This window comes from Vulpes lagopus, chromosome 2 (genome assembly GCF_018345385.1).
Source record: "Vulpes lagopus strain Blue_001 chromosome 2, ASM1834538v1, whole genome shotgun sequence".
Classification (NCBI taxonomy): Eukaryota; Metazoa; Chordata; class Mammalia; order Carnivora; family Canidae; genus Vulpes; species Vulpes lagopus.
Genome location: NC_054825.1, coordinates 156055014 through 156071949, shown reverse-complemented (window position 1 = coordinate 156071949; position 16936 = coordinate 156055014). Strand labels below are relative to the sequence as shown.

Here is a 16936-nt window from a genome sequence, read left to right as displayed (position 1 = left end):
CGCAAAAATAGAAAACATAATTCCTTTTTTTTTTTAAATTTTTTTTTTATGTTTTTTTTTTTTAATTTTTATTTATTTATGACAGTCACAGAGAGAGAGAGAGGGAGAGAGAGAGAGGGAGGGAGAGAGAGGCAGAGGCATAGGCAGAGGGAGAAGCAGGCTCCATGCACCGGGAGCCCGACGTGGGATTCGATCCCGGGTCTCCAGGATCGCGCCCTGGGCCAAAGGCAGGCGCTAAACCGCTGCGCCACCCAGGGATCCCAGAAAACATAATTCTAAAATGCGTATGGAACCACAGAAGATCCCTAATAGCCAATGAAATCTTGTGAAAGAACAAACCTGGTAGCATGATGCTTCCTGATTTCAAGTTGTATTACAAAGCTGTAGTAATCAAAACAGTATGGTATTGACATGAAAAGATTAATAGAATTGAGAACCCAGAAGTAAACCCACACTTATGTGGTAAATTAATTTGATAGTCAAAAACATACAGTGGGGAAAGGACTGCTAAATGGTGTTCAGAAACCTGGACAGAGGGATCCCTGGGTGGAGCAGCGGTTTGGCGCCTGCCTTTGGCCCAGGGCGCGATCCTGGAGCCCCGGGATCGGAACCCATGTCGGGCTCCCGGTGCATGGAGCCTGCTTCTCCCTCTGCCTGTGTCTCTGTCTCTCTCTCTCTCTCTGACTATCATAAAAAGAAACCTGGACAGACACATGTAAAAGAGTGAGACTGGAACACTGCCTTAGAACATAGACAAAATTGAACTCAAGATGGGTTAAAGGCTTGAAAGTAAGATTGGAAACCATAAATATCCTAGGAGAAAACGTAGGTGGTGAGCTCCTTGACGTACCCTGGTGTGGATTTTTTTGTTTGATACCAAAAGCCAAAACAACAAAAGCAAAAATCAACAAGTAGGACATCAGACCAAAACATTTCCCTACAGCAAAGGAAACCATCAACAGAATGAAAAGTCAGCCTACCGAATGGGAGAAAATATTGCCAATTCATTTGTTGGGGTTGGGGTTGATACCCAAAATCTGTAAAGAACTACTATAACTCGGCATCTGGGTGTCTCAGTGGTTGAGCTTCTTTCTTTGACACAGGGCATGATCCCAGGGTCCTTGGATCGAGGCCCACGTTGGGCTTCCTGCAGGGAACCTGCTTCTCCCTCTGCCTGTTTCTTTGCCTTTCTCTCTGTCTCTCTCTCATGAATAAATAAATAAAATCTTTAAAAAAACCCTCACATAACGCAATTACAGAATAACTAGTTTGTTTTAAAAATGATCAGAGAAAAAGAAAATTAAAAATAAATAAATACAAATGAGCAGAGAAAAAAATTAAATAAAAATGAGCAGAGGATCTGAATAGACATTTTTCAAAGAAGACCTACAGATGGCCAAACAGATATGTGAAAACATGAAAAATCAAGGAATGGAAATCAGTACTACAATGAAATATCACCACATACCTATTAGGATGGCTATTATCAAGAAGACAAGAAAGGGAAGCCTTATGTACTGTTGGTGGGAATGTAAGTTCATGTGGTCAGTATGGAAAAGAGTATGGAGGTTCCTTCAGAGGTTACAAATAGAACTACCACATGATCCAGCAGTTCCACTTCCAGGTATTTATCTGAAGGAAAAAAAAAACACCAAAAAAGATATCTGTACTCTCATGCTCATTGCATTATTTACAGTAGCCAAGATATGGAAACAACCCAAGTATCCATACACAGATGAATGAGTAAAGAAAATGTGATACATATATTGGAATATTATTCATTTATTAAAAAAGAATGAGGGGTTCCTGGGTGTCTCAGTTAAGCGTCTACCTTCAGCTCAGGTCATTAATCCAGGATCATGAGATCCAGCCCCATGTTGGGCCCCTGCTCAGCAGGGAGGCTGCTTCTACCTCTCCCTTTGCCTCTCCCCTCCCAGCTTATGTGCACATATGTATGCATGTGCGCGCACACACGCTCTCTCAGATAAAAAAAAAAATCTTGAAAAACAATAAAATCTTGCCATTTGTGATAACCTAGATGGACTTTAAGAGCATTGTGCTAAGTGAAATAAGTTAGGAAAAGACAAATACCATATGGTCTCACTTATATGTAGAATCTAAGAAAGCCAAAAACATTAAAAAAAATGACAAAGCTCAAAGATAAAGAGATCAGATTCATGGTTGCCAGAGGCCGGGTACTGGGGTTGTGTGCAATGTGGGTGAAGGGACTGAAAAGGTGCAAAATTTTAGCTTTAAATTAGTCATGGGGACCCATGGCAACTGTAGTTAATACTTAATTGCTTATTTCAAAGTTGCTAAGTGGTTAAACCTTAAAACTTCATTTAACAAAAAATTTGTGGCGCGCCTGGCTGGCTCAGTCAGTGGAGCATGAGACTGTTGGTCTTTGGGTTGTAAATTCAAGCCCCATGTTGGGTGTAGAGATTACTTATTAATTCGTTTCATGACAGTATGTTTGCATAACTCCTAAATGAAGATTAAAAACACTTGGCACCACATTTGCGCTCTTGTCTGGGGCTACTATGTGTTCATGGGAATAGATCTAGCAACTTTCAGTATTTCCTAAGAACAAAGTCAGTGGACATTTCTTGACACTTCCCATTTGTCTGGACACTCTCTGACTTGTCTCTGTACTTTTAGCGGCTAGAGAAATAGAAACTGATATCTTTGTTTAGTTTTTCAGCTGCCTGAAGATACAGTGGAAACTGTTAGGAACAGCTACAGTTTAGGTAGACTGGCTGTCTGTGTGCATCTACCACCATATCTAATCAAAAACAAATTCCATAGACACTCTTAAAACTCAAAATAAAATGACAACCCAATTAAAAACTGGGCAAAAGACCTCAAATAGATATATCTTCAAAGAAGTACAAATGGGCAGACAGCAACTGAAATAATTCCTAACATCATTAGTCATCATCAGGTCATTCCATTTGACCCAATAATTCTATTGTATTCTTAGATATACAGCCAAATGAAAATATATGCCTTCTTATACACTTAAAATTGAGCCAACATGAATGATTACAGCAACATTAATATCCAAAAGATGAAAACAGCCCAAATGCCCATCAACTTATAAATGAGTAACAAAATTGTCATATATCCACACTATGGAATATTATTCAATCACAAAATGAAAAGAATGAAGTAAGGATATCTACATGAACAAACCCTGAAAACATCAATCACCTTAAGTGAAAGAAGCCAGTCAACTTAAGTCTATAGTTCTCATTCTTCTCTAAAACTTAAGAATTGTGGGTACAGACATCAGGAAAAGATCCTATTAACTTTCCATAATTTATATACTGCTAATAAATTTAGCACACTGCATCAGACATCAATGTTTTTTTTCATTTGGGTTTGAATATCAGTATATCAGGTACATTTTCCTTAGAGCCTGTGATACGGGATTATATTATTTTTTACTAATGTATAACTGACAAAGAACATATTTCAGGTATACAACATAATGGCTCAGTATATGTATATATTGCAAAATGTTCACCAAAGTCTAATTAACATTCATCACAATACATACTTACAATTTTTTTTGTAAGATTTTATTTTTAAGTAATCTCTACACCCAACATGGGGCTTGAATTTACAACCTGGGCCGAAGGCAGATGCTAAACCATTGAGCCACCCAGGGATCCCCTTCGTTTGAGTTTTTAATTCATGTATTTTACTTTAGTTCTTTTCAGTTTTCATTTCCCATTGTCATGTTTATGGTAAAAAATCTTCATTTTTTTTTTTTTTAGTTATAAAGTCATTTGTATATAAATATTGAGTTTCTTATGTGATTATATTTGCTTATGTTTTTTCTATTTGCTTAGAAAGTTCTTTACTCAGTAATCAGTTAAATGTCTGTATTTTCTGCTAATATTTATGGTCTTAGTGTTTACATTTAAGTAAGTAATTCATTTGGAGTTCATTTTGGTTTTTGGTCTGGAGTAAAGATCTGATTTTATTTTTTTTAACAAATAACCAATAATTTCCATGCCTTTTCTTGATTACCTTTCCTGTTGCCTGATGGCATTTCATTTTGCATGTTTAAAAACTATTTTTGTCTTTATATTTTATTTAAATGTTTACTGCTTTCTGATATATAAACTTTTTTATTTTAGAATAAGGAGAGTTTGTCTTCTGTTATTACTGACCTCAACATAATAATGGAGCCCACCGAATATTCAGAATTAAGTGAATTTGTGTCTAGGTAAGATATTGTAAATTTTTATTTTTTTAGGGATTGTTTTCACTCTACAGTTTTAAATTTACCCTTTCTTTTTTTGATAAGTAAATATCAAAATGTCTCTGAAAGTATAACATTATAATGGCTTATATTTATTTCATATATATGGCTTATATATTAAGCCCATAGTCTCTATATCCTTTTTTCATTCAATGAAAATGTGTTACAGATTAACTGTGTGCATGGCATTAAAATGTGAGGAAGAACAGATAAAATCTTTGATACATGTGGAGTTTATAGCCTATTCACCTATTGGTGAAGTTGTAAGGTAAATAATGGTAGAAATCTAAAATTGTGGTTGTTCTCAGTACTGTTGAGAAGAGTTACATAATGTTATTGAAGCCTGCATCAGGAATCTGACTTTTGTGGAGAATACAGACAGCATCATTTCCTGAAAATTGAGCCAACATCTGAAAAATGTGTAGGTGTAAACTAACAAAGAGGTCCTCAACACAATAGTTGTATGTAGGCACTGTGCAAGGAGGGAGCATGCTGTCAGGGAGCAACTGACAGGAGGTGAGAGTGACTGGAGCAGGGTGCCAGCTGGGGCGTGCTCTGACATGAGGCCTGCCTAGTACGTGAGGCCCTAGGAGATGGAACCCCAGAGTTTTCTGCCAGTGGGTAGAAGTTAAAGCCTTGCGCTCAAGGAATGAGATTGCCTATGGAGAGAATAGAGAGAAATAGGGGACCGTGTGGAATTCTGACTGTACTGCTGAAGGAAGAGAGGGTCCAGTAGAGAAACTGGACTAGGAACAACCGTATGAGATGTGGGAGGAAAACCAGGAATGTGGTGTTGACGACTGATAACTGGAGTGGCAGTTTTTCTTCCACATCTTTGAAGATACTCCTTCCGTGTCTTCTGGATTACATAGGTCATGACAAGAAGTCTGCTGTAATTGTTAATTTTGTCTTTTGGGACTTGAAACCTTTTAATGTTTTTCCACAGTTTGTGTTATTTCTAGGGTGTGTTAGTGTGAAAATTCTAAACCACATCTTTTCAAATACTTCTTCTGTCCTGTTTTCTATTCTTCTGCAGTGCTCATTGCACATATATCAGGGCATTTGGTATATTGTCTCAGGGTTTGAATGCTTTGTTCTATTTCTTTTACTCTTTCTTTTTTCTTTGCATTTATTTCAGTTTGGATAATTTCTATTACTCTATCTTTGAGTTCACAGATTCTTTCCTTAGCTGAAGTTCCACCTGCCAGTGAGCCCATTGAAAGATTTCTTCACCTCTAATATCATGTTTTTAAAGATTTATTTATTTTTCATGAGAGACACAGAGAGAGGCAGAGACACAGGCAGAGGGAGAAGCAGGCTCCTTCTGAGCCCAGTGTGGGACTGGATCCCTGAGCTTCAGGATCATGCCCTGAACCTAAGGCAGACAGACACTCAACCTCTGAGCCACCCAGGCATCCCACTGAGCCACCCAGGCGTCCCTAATGTTATGTTTTTAAGATTTTATTTTATTTATTCATGAGAGATAGAGGCAGAGAAACACAGGCAGAGGGAGAAGCAGGCTTCCTGCAGGGAGCCCAATGTAGAATTCGATTCCAGGTCTCCGAGATCATACCCTGGGCTGAAGGCAGACGCTCAGCCGCTGAGCCATCCAGGTGTCCCTCATTTAATTTTTAATTTCTCTCTACTGAAATTCCCCACTTGTTGATGCATTTGTACAACTTTTCCACTAAGTCTTTTAACATACTGATCATAGCTATTTTTTCTTTAGTGTTTCATTTTGGAAGTTTTCATATCTATGTAAAAATAATAGTATAAGTCACCTGTAGCTGCACACCTTCAACAATTATCAATATCTTACCAATCTTATTTCATATCTTGGCACACACATTTTTAAAGTTTTAATTTTGAAATAATTATAGATTCACAGGAAGTTATTAAACATTTTTTTCAAGGAGATTCTACATATCCTTCATCGAGCCTCTGACAATAGGTTATGTCTCATGTCATTAAAGTATATCCACACGTCCAGAAAATTGACATTAGTAAAACGGATAGAGCTTTTTCAGGTTTTACTATTTTTATAAACACTTATGTATGTGTGTGTGTTCTATGCAATTTTATCACTTCTGTAGCTTTGTAAATCCACCACCACATTCAAGATACAATACTGTTTCATATATCTTTGTACTAGATCCTTTTCCCTCCCTCATTTTTAAAATTATGGTAAAGTACATATAACTACCTTCTAACCATTTTTAAGGGTACAGTTCAGTAGTGTTAAATACATTCAGGATTTTTTTTTTTTTTTAAGATTTTATTTATCTAAGAGAGCACAAGTGGGGAGAGAGAGAAGTGCTGAGCAGGAAGCCTGATGCAGAACTCGATCCCAGGATCCTCTGGGATCATGACCTGAAGGTAGACGATGAACCACCCAGGCACCCCCAGAATGTATTTAACTGTGTGTGCACCATGATCTATCTTCATAACCCTTTCATCTTGTAAAACTGAAACTCAATATGCATCAGTCACTTCCCATCTTCCTCTCCACTCAGCCCCTGGCACCTTCCATACTTTTTTTTGTCTTTTTGACTTTTGATCAAGGTTATTTTAATATCCCTGTCTGATAGTGCCAACGTCTGGGTCATCTTTGAAACTGATTCTGCTGAATCTGGGTTGTTTTTTTTTTCCTGAATTTTTGTATGTTATGATTTTTCTTTTCTTTCTTTCTTTCTTTTTTTTTTTTTTTTAAGATTTTATTTACTTTTTCATGAGAGACACAGAGAGAGAGGCAGAGACATAGACAGAGGAAGAAGCAGGCTCCCTGAGGGGAGCCTGATGTGGGACTTGATTCTGGAACTCCGGGATCATGACCTGAGCTGAAGGCAGATGCTCAACCACTGAGCCACCCAGGCATCTCTCTTTCTTTTTTTTTTTAATTGCATAATGGACATTATCTGTGGAAAACAGAGACTCAAGCAAATAGTGTTTATGTTGAGAAGTGGACACATTTCTTTTATCATGCTGTTAGTGTGAGGTTAATCAAAGGTTTTCAGCAGTTGAGCTGTGTTTGAGATTTTGATTGTTTTCCATTGTCTTCAGGCTCCATATCACCACAGGTTTCAAATTCTTCCAGCTGTGGATGCAAATTCAAGTTCACTTCTTCCTTATGCTTAGAATGGGGTTTTGGGAGCTGGAGTGTTCTCCTCGGTGTTCCAGGAGCTTTCTGCCTTTCTTTTTTTTTTTTTTTTTTAAGATTTTATTTATTCATTTATTTATTCAGACAGAGAGAGAGAGAGAGAGAGAGAGAGGCAGAGACACAGGCAAAGGGAGAAGCAGGTTCCATGCAGGGAGCCCAATGTGGGTCTTGATCCTGGGTCCCCAGGATCACACCCTGGGCTGAAGTTGGCACTAAATCGCTGAGCCACCTGGGCTGCCCTCTTTCTGCCTTTCTTAGGGGACCGTCTCTCCACACACTGGACGTTCCCCCAGTGGCAGTTGTAGATGCTTATTACTCGTGCCATGCTCATGGTAGGAATAATGGGACTTCTGTATTTTCATGATCCACCGCCACTCTGGGCTCCCCAGTGTTCCTGCTTCTCCTCCCAGTGTAGCCAAAGCCAGCCTGCATCTGGGCTTGGTCTTGGGCAGGAGAGAGTTCCTTGTCCCTCTCCTTGTGGGTAGCAGATGGATGCTTGGTATTAGTATGGGACCCTGGGCCCGGTGGGTCTCCTGGCCCTCCCAGGGAACAGGTGGTCTCTGTCACTGCTCCTCTTCCTGAAGCAGTGGATCTTTGTCTTGGTAACAGGAGTGTTTTCTGTCCTTCTACCAGAGTCGGATGGGTTTGACTTGTGCTCCTCCCTTGGAAGCAAGGGATTTTTTTCTTCATGGCTTTGCTGCCTCTTTTTTAGTGGTTCAGGGATTTTGGTACCCATGAGAGAAGAGTTCTAGCCTCATTTGGTTCCCTAGCAGTGACTGATCACCTCTTCATTTCTGTGCCACGGACAGGACCCTGGTTTCTCTGGTGGTGTCCCTTTGTGCCTGGGGTTCCTATCTATTCCAAAATGACATGCTATCTCATACATGCCCCTAAGGTTTGCTGAAATAATAGCTAATTTCTTGCTACCTGTTTGTATGGGGGGGCTTCTATCCTCCCCTAAGTTTAGCCAAGAGTGAACAATTTGTGTCATGTCTTTCCTTTGAGGGAGAAAATTTTTATTTACTTGGTTGCTTTGTGACTTTGGGTCTCTAATGGACTCAAGAAAGGTTATGGTTTTATAGAATATTCAGATTGGCTTGATATTATGTGCTGATGGTCTTCTCTGAGGCTTTTTATATCCTAAGTAGAAGCGGAGCTCTTTATTGATTTTTTTTTTCCCTAATTCTCATTCCAGAATTTGGGACACACTATTCGTCTTCTGCATCTGTTTTACCCTTTACACTTTCTATTTCTTTGTATCTTTGTATTTATTCATGATTATTCAGATCTGTATTTCAGTTCAGAAATTATTTATGTTCTAATTTGCTTTTTAACTCCCATCCACTGAATTTTCATTTTCATGGGCAGTACTTGTCATTTGTAAAAGTTGTGTCTTTTAAAAATATTCCTTTTTTAAAAAAATACATTTTTAACAGTTTTTCCTATAATTATTCTAGATTATCTCCTTACATATATATTCCAGTAAAGCACAATTATTTATTCAAATTATGTCTCCTCTGCTATTCAGCCCATCTGTTGATCTTTCATCTCACTGCCAGGACTGGTCATTTCTCAGTTATTTTTTATGATTTACCTTCTCTCTCTTTTCAAAAATATTTAGGGACGCCTGGGTAGCTCAGTGGTTAAGCATCTGTCTTTGGCTCAGGGCGTGATCCTGGGGTCCTGGGATCGAGTCCCACATTGGGGTCCCTGCAGGGGTCTGCTTCTCTCTCTGCCTATGTTTCTGCCTCTCTCTCTGTGTGTCTTTCATGATAAATAAAATCTCTCTCTATATGTTCTGATGATTGTTGGTCTGTTCTTCGTCTGTATAGTTTTTATCTTTTCTGAATGGAATCACATGGTGTGTAAACTTTAAGACTGGCTTATTTCACTCAAGGTAATACCTTTGAGATTCATCTGTGTTTTTGCATGTACCAATAGGTTTTTCCTTTTTATTGCTCAATAGTAGTGTATTGTATGAGAATTCCACAGCTTATCCATTTACCCTTTGAGGGACATTGGGTTGTTTCCCGTTTTTTGTTATTATGAATAGAAGTGCTGTAAACATTTGTGCATAGTGCTTTGTGTGAATGTGAGTTTCCAGTTCTCTTAGGCAAGTATAGGCAAATTGGTTCACAGACCAGCTGCCTAATTTTTTAGAAGTTTTATTGGAATACAGTCGTGCCCATTTCTTTGTGTATTGTCTATAGTCACTTTGATGGTACAGTGGCAGAGTGAGATAATTATGACAGAGACCATGTAGCCAGCATGCCTGAAACATTTACTCTCTGACCTATTAGAGAACATTTATGGGCTTATATCAGATGAATACCTGGAAGTTAGATTCTTGGGTCATATGTAGGTGTACATTTTAAGTACATTAAGAAATGGCCAAGATGGTTTTCCAAAGGCTTGTGCCATTTTACATTCTTACCAGCAGTGTATGAGAGCTCTGCATGCTCTTGCAGCACATGGTATTTGTGTGTGCCTGAATCAAGCCATTCTAGTAGTATATCTCATTTTCCTAATAGTGTGAGCATCTTTACATGTGCTCAGTTGCCATCTGTTTCTCCTTAGGAAGTTCTTATTTAGTCTTCCACTCAGGGCTTCATTGGGTTTTTGGTTTTCTTACTATTGTTTTGAGAGTTCTTTATATATTCTCCATACAAGTCCTTTGTCATATATGTGATTTTCAGATATTTTCTCCCATTCTGTAGCTTATCTTTTGTTTTAAAAGATTTTTTTTTTTTAAGATTTTATTGATTTATTCTTGACACACACAGAGAGAGGCAGAGACACAGGCAGAGGGAGAAGCAGGCTCCCCTCAGGGAGCCTGATGTGAGACTCGATCCCAGGACCTCAGGATCATGACCTGAGCCAAAGGCAAGTGCTCAACCACTGAGCCACCCAGGTGTTCCTGTTTTAAAAGATTTATTTAATTATTTTAGAAAGAGAGCATGAGCAGGAGGAGGGACAGAGAGAGAGAGAGAATCTCAAGCACACTCTCCACTGAGCATGGAGCCTGATGTGGGGCTCAATCCCAGGACCCTGAGATCGTTACCTGAGCCTAAATCAAGAGTCATACACTTAACCCACTGAGCCACCCAGGGACCCCTGTCTTTTCATTTTCTTAACATTATCCTTCAAAGAGCAAAATTTTTTTATTTTAATAAGATTTTATATACTTTTGGTATGTCTGTCACTTTCACGTAACCTCAGGTCATAAGAATTCTTACATTTAAAAAAATATACTTTTATGTTTAGATCTATGATTCATTTACATTTAATATAATCGTTGAAATATTTTGATTGAGGTCTACCCAGTTAGTAGTGATATTCTGTTGCATTGTTTTGTTCTTCTGTTTTCCTTTCATATGTTTTCTGGATAATTTGAATATTTTTATTAGTTTTTTTTTTTTTTTTAAGTAAACTCTACCCCCAGCATGGGGCTTGAAGTCATAACCCCAACATCAAAACTCACATACTGTACTGACTGAACCAGCCAGGCATTCTTATTTGAATTTTTTTTTTTTAAGATTTTATTCATTTTTGAGAGAGAGAGAGAGAGAGAGAGAGGCAATGGCAGAGAGAGAAGCAGGCTCCAACAGAGCAGGGATCCTGATGGGGGACTTGATTGATCCCATGACCCCAAGATCATGACCTGAGCCAAAGGCAGATGCTTAACCCACTAGGCCACCCAGGCACCTCTTTTTTTAAAAGATTACTTGAGAGTGTTTGCACAAATGGGGGGAGGGGCAAAGGGAGAGGGAGAAGTAGACTTCCTGCTGAGCAGAGAATCTAACACTGGGTTGGATCCCAGGACCCTGGGATCATGACCTGAGCTGAAGGCAGATCTTTATTGACTGAGCCACCTAGACACCTGTGACTGATTATTTTTAAATATTTTATAGTAATTGGTTTTTGCTATATTTTTTACATATTACTTAAATATATATATTTCTTCTTCTGGGTCTCTGAATATATGAATATAAAACCTCTGGCATTGTCTCACATGTCTCTGAGGCTCTGTTCTTTTTTTTCAATCTTTTTCTTATGTATTACTCAGATTGGCTGGTTTCTGTGTGCTTACCACCACAATGAGGATATTGAACAGTTCCATCAGCACAGAAATCATCCATATTCTCCCTTTATAGTCACAACCCACTCCCTACCCCCAGCAGAACCTGCTGTGATCATCACTAGGATTTTGCCTCTTAAAAATGTCAAATAAATGAAATTTCATAGACTGGCCTCTTAGCATAAAGTAAATGAATTGAGATTCATCCATCTTTTCATTTCTGAGTAGTATTTCATATACTGATACTAGCATGTTTATCCACCCATTGGAGGACATTTGGGCTATTTCCAGTTCTCAATGATTATAAATAGAACTGCTGTAAATATTCATTAGAGGTGTTTGTATGATGTAAGTTTTTCTCTTGGGTAAAAACCAGAAGTGGGATTGCTGGGTTATGGGATTGCCATGTTTAAATTTATGATAAACTGGCACATTGTTTACCAAAGTGACCATACCGTGTTGCATTCCCACCAGCAATATCTGAGAGTGAATATTAATATTTTAGTGAGTAATTAGCTTCTGTATTCTTCTGATTTTAGACCTACTTAAACTTTAGAATCTTTATTCTACATTTCTCTTTATGTTTTGCATTATCCTTAAGAAAAAGACATTTGGCGTTATTTTACTCTTCTGACTATTCTAGTTCAAATTGAAATGTGTCACTGCCAAAATTCTGTGAAAGAAATCCATGACATCTGTTTAACATTTAGTGAAGTTTGGACTATGCTTGGGAAAAATAGATAAATTACAATCACTCTTTAAACTGTAAGAGCCAACACATACACAGTGTCTTTTGATAATGGAAAACTGTGTGCTGTAATAGTTTGTCCTTCATGGAGATGCGAATGGGCGTGAAGGGACTGCGACTCAGTACACTTTTAAATAAAGTTCTGTGTTTAATCAATGTAATAGGTCGGCTCTCTGATTGTCTAGTGTCTGTAGTGTGTGTGTGTCTGTGTGTGTGTGTGTTTAAACTTGGAGTGTTGGTATTTTTAAGTTTTTTTCCTTGGCTACCTTCCTCATTCAGAGCTTATTTTTGCTTCCTTACCTGATGGAGATTAAAATATGTCACTTTGGCCTGTAAGCTGTAATGATGCAGCTGCTGCTTTTTATGGTTCTATATTCTTTGGAAAGTAATTTGTTCTCTCACATGTTAAAAAGGTATTAGTACCAGGGTAAAACTGAACACTTAATCTCCAGTTTTCCTGTCCAATAGATGCTTACGGAGCTGTGTATTAGCACCTACTTTTTGTTTTCTTCATTTTCCTTGTCTGTTTTTTGTTGTTGTTGTTGTTGTTGTTGTTATTCCTCAGTTCCTGTTTCCTGATTTCTTGTGGATTATTTAAATATTATTTTACAATTGCATTTTAATTTTATTGACTGACTTTGGCCATATGTGGGTTTTTGTCTGTTCTATTGGCTGCCTCAGGATTTTGCAGCATGTATACCCTAACTCTCAGTGGTCTAGTTAGATTGAGTACAATCTGGAAGCTTTCAGCCACATACATCCCTTTCTCCCTTTCATCCATGGTAACTGTTGTGGTTTTCATAGGAATTATGTTCACACATACATGTTGAAAACCCATCACTAGTGCTTTTTCACTTTTGATCATCATACATAATTTTAAAAACTTAAGAGAAGACTAATAGTTTTGTTATATTTTCCCAGATTTTTACTGTTTCTTCTGCTATTCCTGATGGAGCCTTTTTAGAACACATTGCATTTATCATGGCTCTTTTCTCCTATATACTTAGTGTACATTTCTAAGAATAGTGATACTCCCTTACATTCACAGCACAGTAATTGACTTCATAAATTGACATTGATCCAATACTTTCATCTAATTTGCCATCTCTATTCCCATTTGTTAGTTGATCTGATGATGTCATATTTTGCATTTTCTTTTCCCTTTTCTTTGCCCTGATCCAATCTAGTGTCAAGTATTGCATTTAATTGTCATGACTTTATAGATTTCTTTAATTTGGAGCAACTCCAGAGCCTTACTTTGTTTCATTATTTTGCCATCTTTGCAAAATACAGTTCTTTTATCTTTCCTATCCCAAATTAGAATGTTGCTTATTTGGTCTTTGACTTTTTTTCACAATCAGTTGCTGTTATGTGTTTTCAAGCAAAATACTATACAGCTAATATTTTGTACTTCTCAGTTCTCTGCCCTTGTAGGTGGCAGTAATTTTCATTGAGTCATACCGTTGCTTGATTCTCCACTGTATCATCAGTGGTTTGGGTTTTGTTTTGTTTTGTTTTGTTTTGTTTTCCCTCTCTTGTAATAATAGGCAGTCTGTGGGCAAACACTTATGACCATGCAGATACTACTCTTCATTGAAATTTCTACCTAGATTTAGCCCCTAGTAATTCTTGTGTGATCACTCTTTGTTGTGATGGTTGCAAAATGGTGATATTTCAACTCTAGCTCTTCCTCCACTTATCTCAATAGATACTAAGCCTTGTGCTTAAGAAATAGATCTCCTTTCTCCCCTACATGTGTGTATGTGTACATGCCTATTTATTATAGTATGGTTTCATTATTTTTTAGAATATTTATAATTCCTTACTCTTCTTTATTAATTTTGGTGTTTAAATTATCTTAGACTTGACCAGTAGGAATGTCTTCAAACTGGCTCCTGAATCCATGTGATACTCCCTCATCATAGTTTTCTTTTTTTTTTTTTTTAAAGATTTTATTTATTTATTCATGAGTGACAGAGAGAAAGGCAGAGGGAGGAGCAGGCTCCATGCAGGGAGCCCAACATGGGACTTGATCCCAGGTCTCCAGGATCACATCCTGGGCTGCAGGCGGCGCTAAACCACTGTGCCACTGGGGCTGCCCTAGTTTTCTTTTTTTTTTTTAAAAGATTTTATTTGTTTATTCACGAGAGGCACAGAGAAAAGGCAGAGACACAGGCAGAGGGAGAAGCGGGCTCCCCACTGAGCAGGGAGCCTGATGTGGGACTTGATCCCAGCACTGTGGAATCATGTCCTGAGCCAAAGGCAGACACTCAACCACTGAGCCATGCAGGTGTCCCTTACCTTATCATAGTTTTGAGCACTTCCTTCTATTCTGGCAGAAAAAGATTTTCCAGGTTCAAAATATACCTCTCCTGCTCTAGTTTACAAATGTAAATATAAATAAATACATGTATATCAAATGCATATTATATGCTTTGTAGTGTATTAGCATCTAAGAATATAATGCTGAAAAAGATACATAGTTTTCTGACTTCTTTTTTTTTTTAATTTTTATTTATTTATGATAGTCATCACACAGAGAGAGAGAGAAAGGCAGAGACACAGGCAGAGGGAGAAGCAGGCTCCATGCACTGGGAGCCCGACGTGGGATTTGATCCCGGATCTCCAGGATCGCGCCCTGGGCCAAAGGCAGGCGCCAAACCGCTGCGCCACCCAGGGATCCCTAGTTTTCTGACTTCTTGAAGCTGATAATCTAAACTAGTGAATGAGCAGAATTAATACCGGCTAGTAAATGTTGGTATAAGTGCCCTGGGAATGAAAGTGCATACCTGCTAAGTGGCAGAATTGCTGTATTGCTTGATATGTATCAGTGAACAGAACAAAACATTTCTGTCCACATAAACCTATTTTCTACTAGGAGAAACAGTAAACAAAACTAATATGTAAAGTAGGTAATACTTAGAGAAAAAGTAGTATGGGGAAACATAATGTAGGATAGGAGATAGGGAATGTGTAAGGTAAGGGAAAGGTATCTAATTTAGAAAGTAATTATTATTTACAAGATTTTTGCCCCATTCCCAAAGTTAAGAATAAAAATACTTCTGAGAGGGGCACCTGGGTGGCTTAGTGGTTGAGCATCTGCCTTTGGCTCAGTTCATGATCCTGGAGTCTTGGAATCGAGTCCCACATCACACCCCCCCGTTCAGTGAGGAGCTTCCTTCTCTTTCTGCTTATGTCTCTGACTCTCTCTTTGTGTCTCTCATGAATAAACAAATCTTAAAAAAAAGTACTTTTGAGAAATAGTGGAACTTACTGGAATTGGAACAGTAGAGCTATTAGAACATTTGTGATTTAGGTTTCCTTTATAACATGGAGTGATTGCCAGTATTTGGGGAATGCCTCTCAGCAAAACTGAATCTACAAAACACTGTCCCTTGGAGCCACCCACTCTACATGGAATTACTTCAACTTACAGATTGCTTATTGTCTGGTATTACTTGTGGTACAGATTCCTAAACTCCTTCACTAAGTACACATGCCTACCACTATTTACAATATACTCAACTGATCTAGTTACAAAGATTCCTCAAGAATGAATTCTGTGTGTCAGATGCTGGATTTTTTGGGATTTTGTTTTGTTTTGTTTTTTTGGAAAAGCACTCCCTTCGGGGAAAAGAAGACAACACAGAAAATCATACAAAGCCATAACTGGAAGCGATTTGGAAAGAAACTACTCAGATTAATCATTGTACAGGTACCATGAATGAACAGTACACACATGCTCATTTCTCATGAATCACATTTCAGTTTGTACTGACTGTGCTGACTTACACAGGAGCTTTCGTGGAGTTGTCATCCTAAGCTCACTAAGACTAGCTTCAAAGTGGCTTTAGAGCATCATTTGTTCAGTGATCATGAGCTGCCTCACAATGGTCACCATCACAGAAAAAGCACTATAGTATAACTCTATCTGCATGAAGACCAATTTGGTGAGGTCTCCCTGAAGAGCAGCCCCAGTGAGTTTATCACTTGCTAAGGGACCATTTGCCTGAATGACCAAGATTGGAAAAAATAAACCTCACTACGGCTATTTATATATTCTGGGGTAGTCCTTTTGCTCTGTACAAGAGCCAGCATTTTACATTTGATATACATCTGTGCTTTGTGAAAGGTTAAAATAAATGCATGGGAGCCTATTTTAATAGGTTTTATTAGTTGAGTATGGTAAGGCCAACAGATGTGAAGATAGTTGCCGTCGAAAAGATAGTTTGTTACAGTTCCCAACAAGAGGAAGAGCACACCATCTCACCTTGGGCCCCAGGGAGAAGCACTGGCATTGGTCTGGAGGCAGAGGGAGATGGGGATTATGATAGTGGTTTTTGAGGGAAGGAATAGGTGAGGCAAGGTGAATAGGCTTACACTTAACTAGTTTGAATAATTTCAGGAGGCTCTGGGGCATAGGGGTTGTCTCTGGTTGTCTTGTACCTGATACTGGGTAATTAGGGCAGGTAGATGGCCACCAGAATTTGGGGAGCTTGATAAAGGTGGTGTTGGGGTGTGGACTGGTTGCATCGTGTTTGAAAAGCATACTTGAGGCGCCTCTGTGGCTTGGTTGAATGGCTGACTCTTGGTTTTGACTCAGGTTTTGATCTCTTGGTAGTAAGTTCAAGACCCATGTTGGGCTCCACACTGGGCACTGGGCGTGGAGCCTATCTTAAAAAA

General features: G+C 38.4%; 1 protein-coding gene across 2 annotated transcripts in view; it reads left to right on the top strand.

Annotated features, from left to right (window-relative positions):
- LOC121485690 (centromere protein P) overlaps nt 1-16936 on the top strand; it is a 222021-nt gene that overhangs the window by 26735 nt on the left and 178350 nt on the right. For both annotated transcript variants that reach the window (XM_041746387.1, XM_041746388.1), the window contains exon 4: nt 4146-4234. In XM_041746387.1, coding sequence (XP_041602321.1) covers nt 4146-4234 — 89 coding nt within the window. The remainder of the gene's footprint in view (nt 1-4145; nt 4235-16936) is intronic.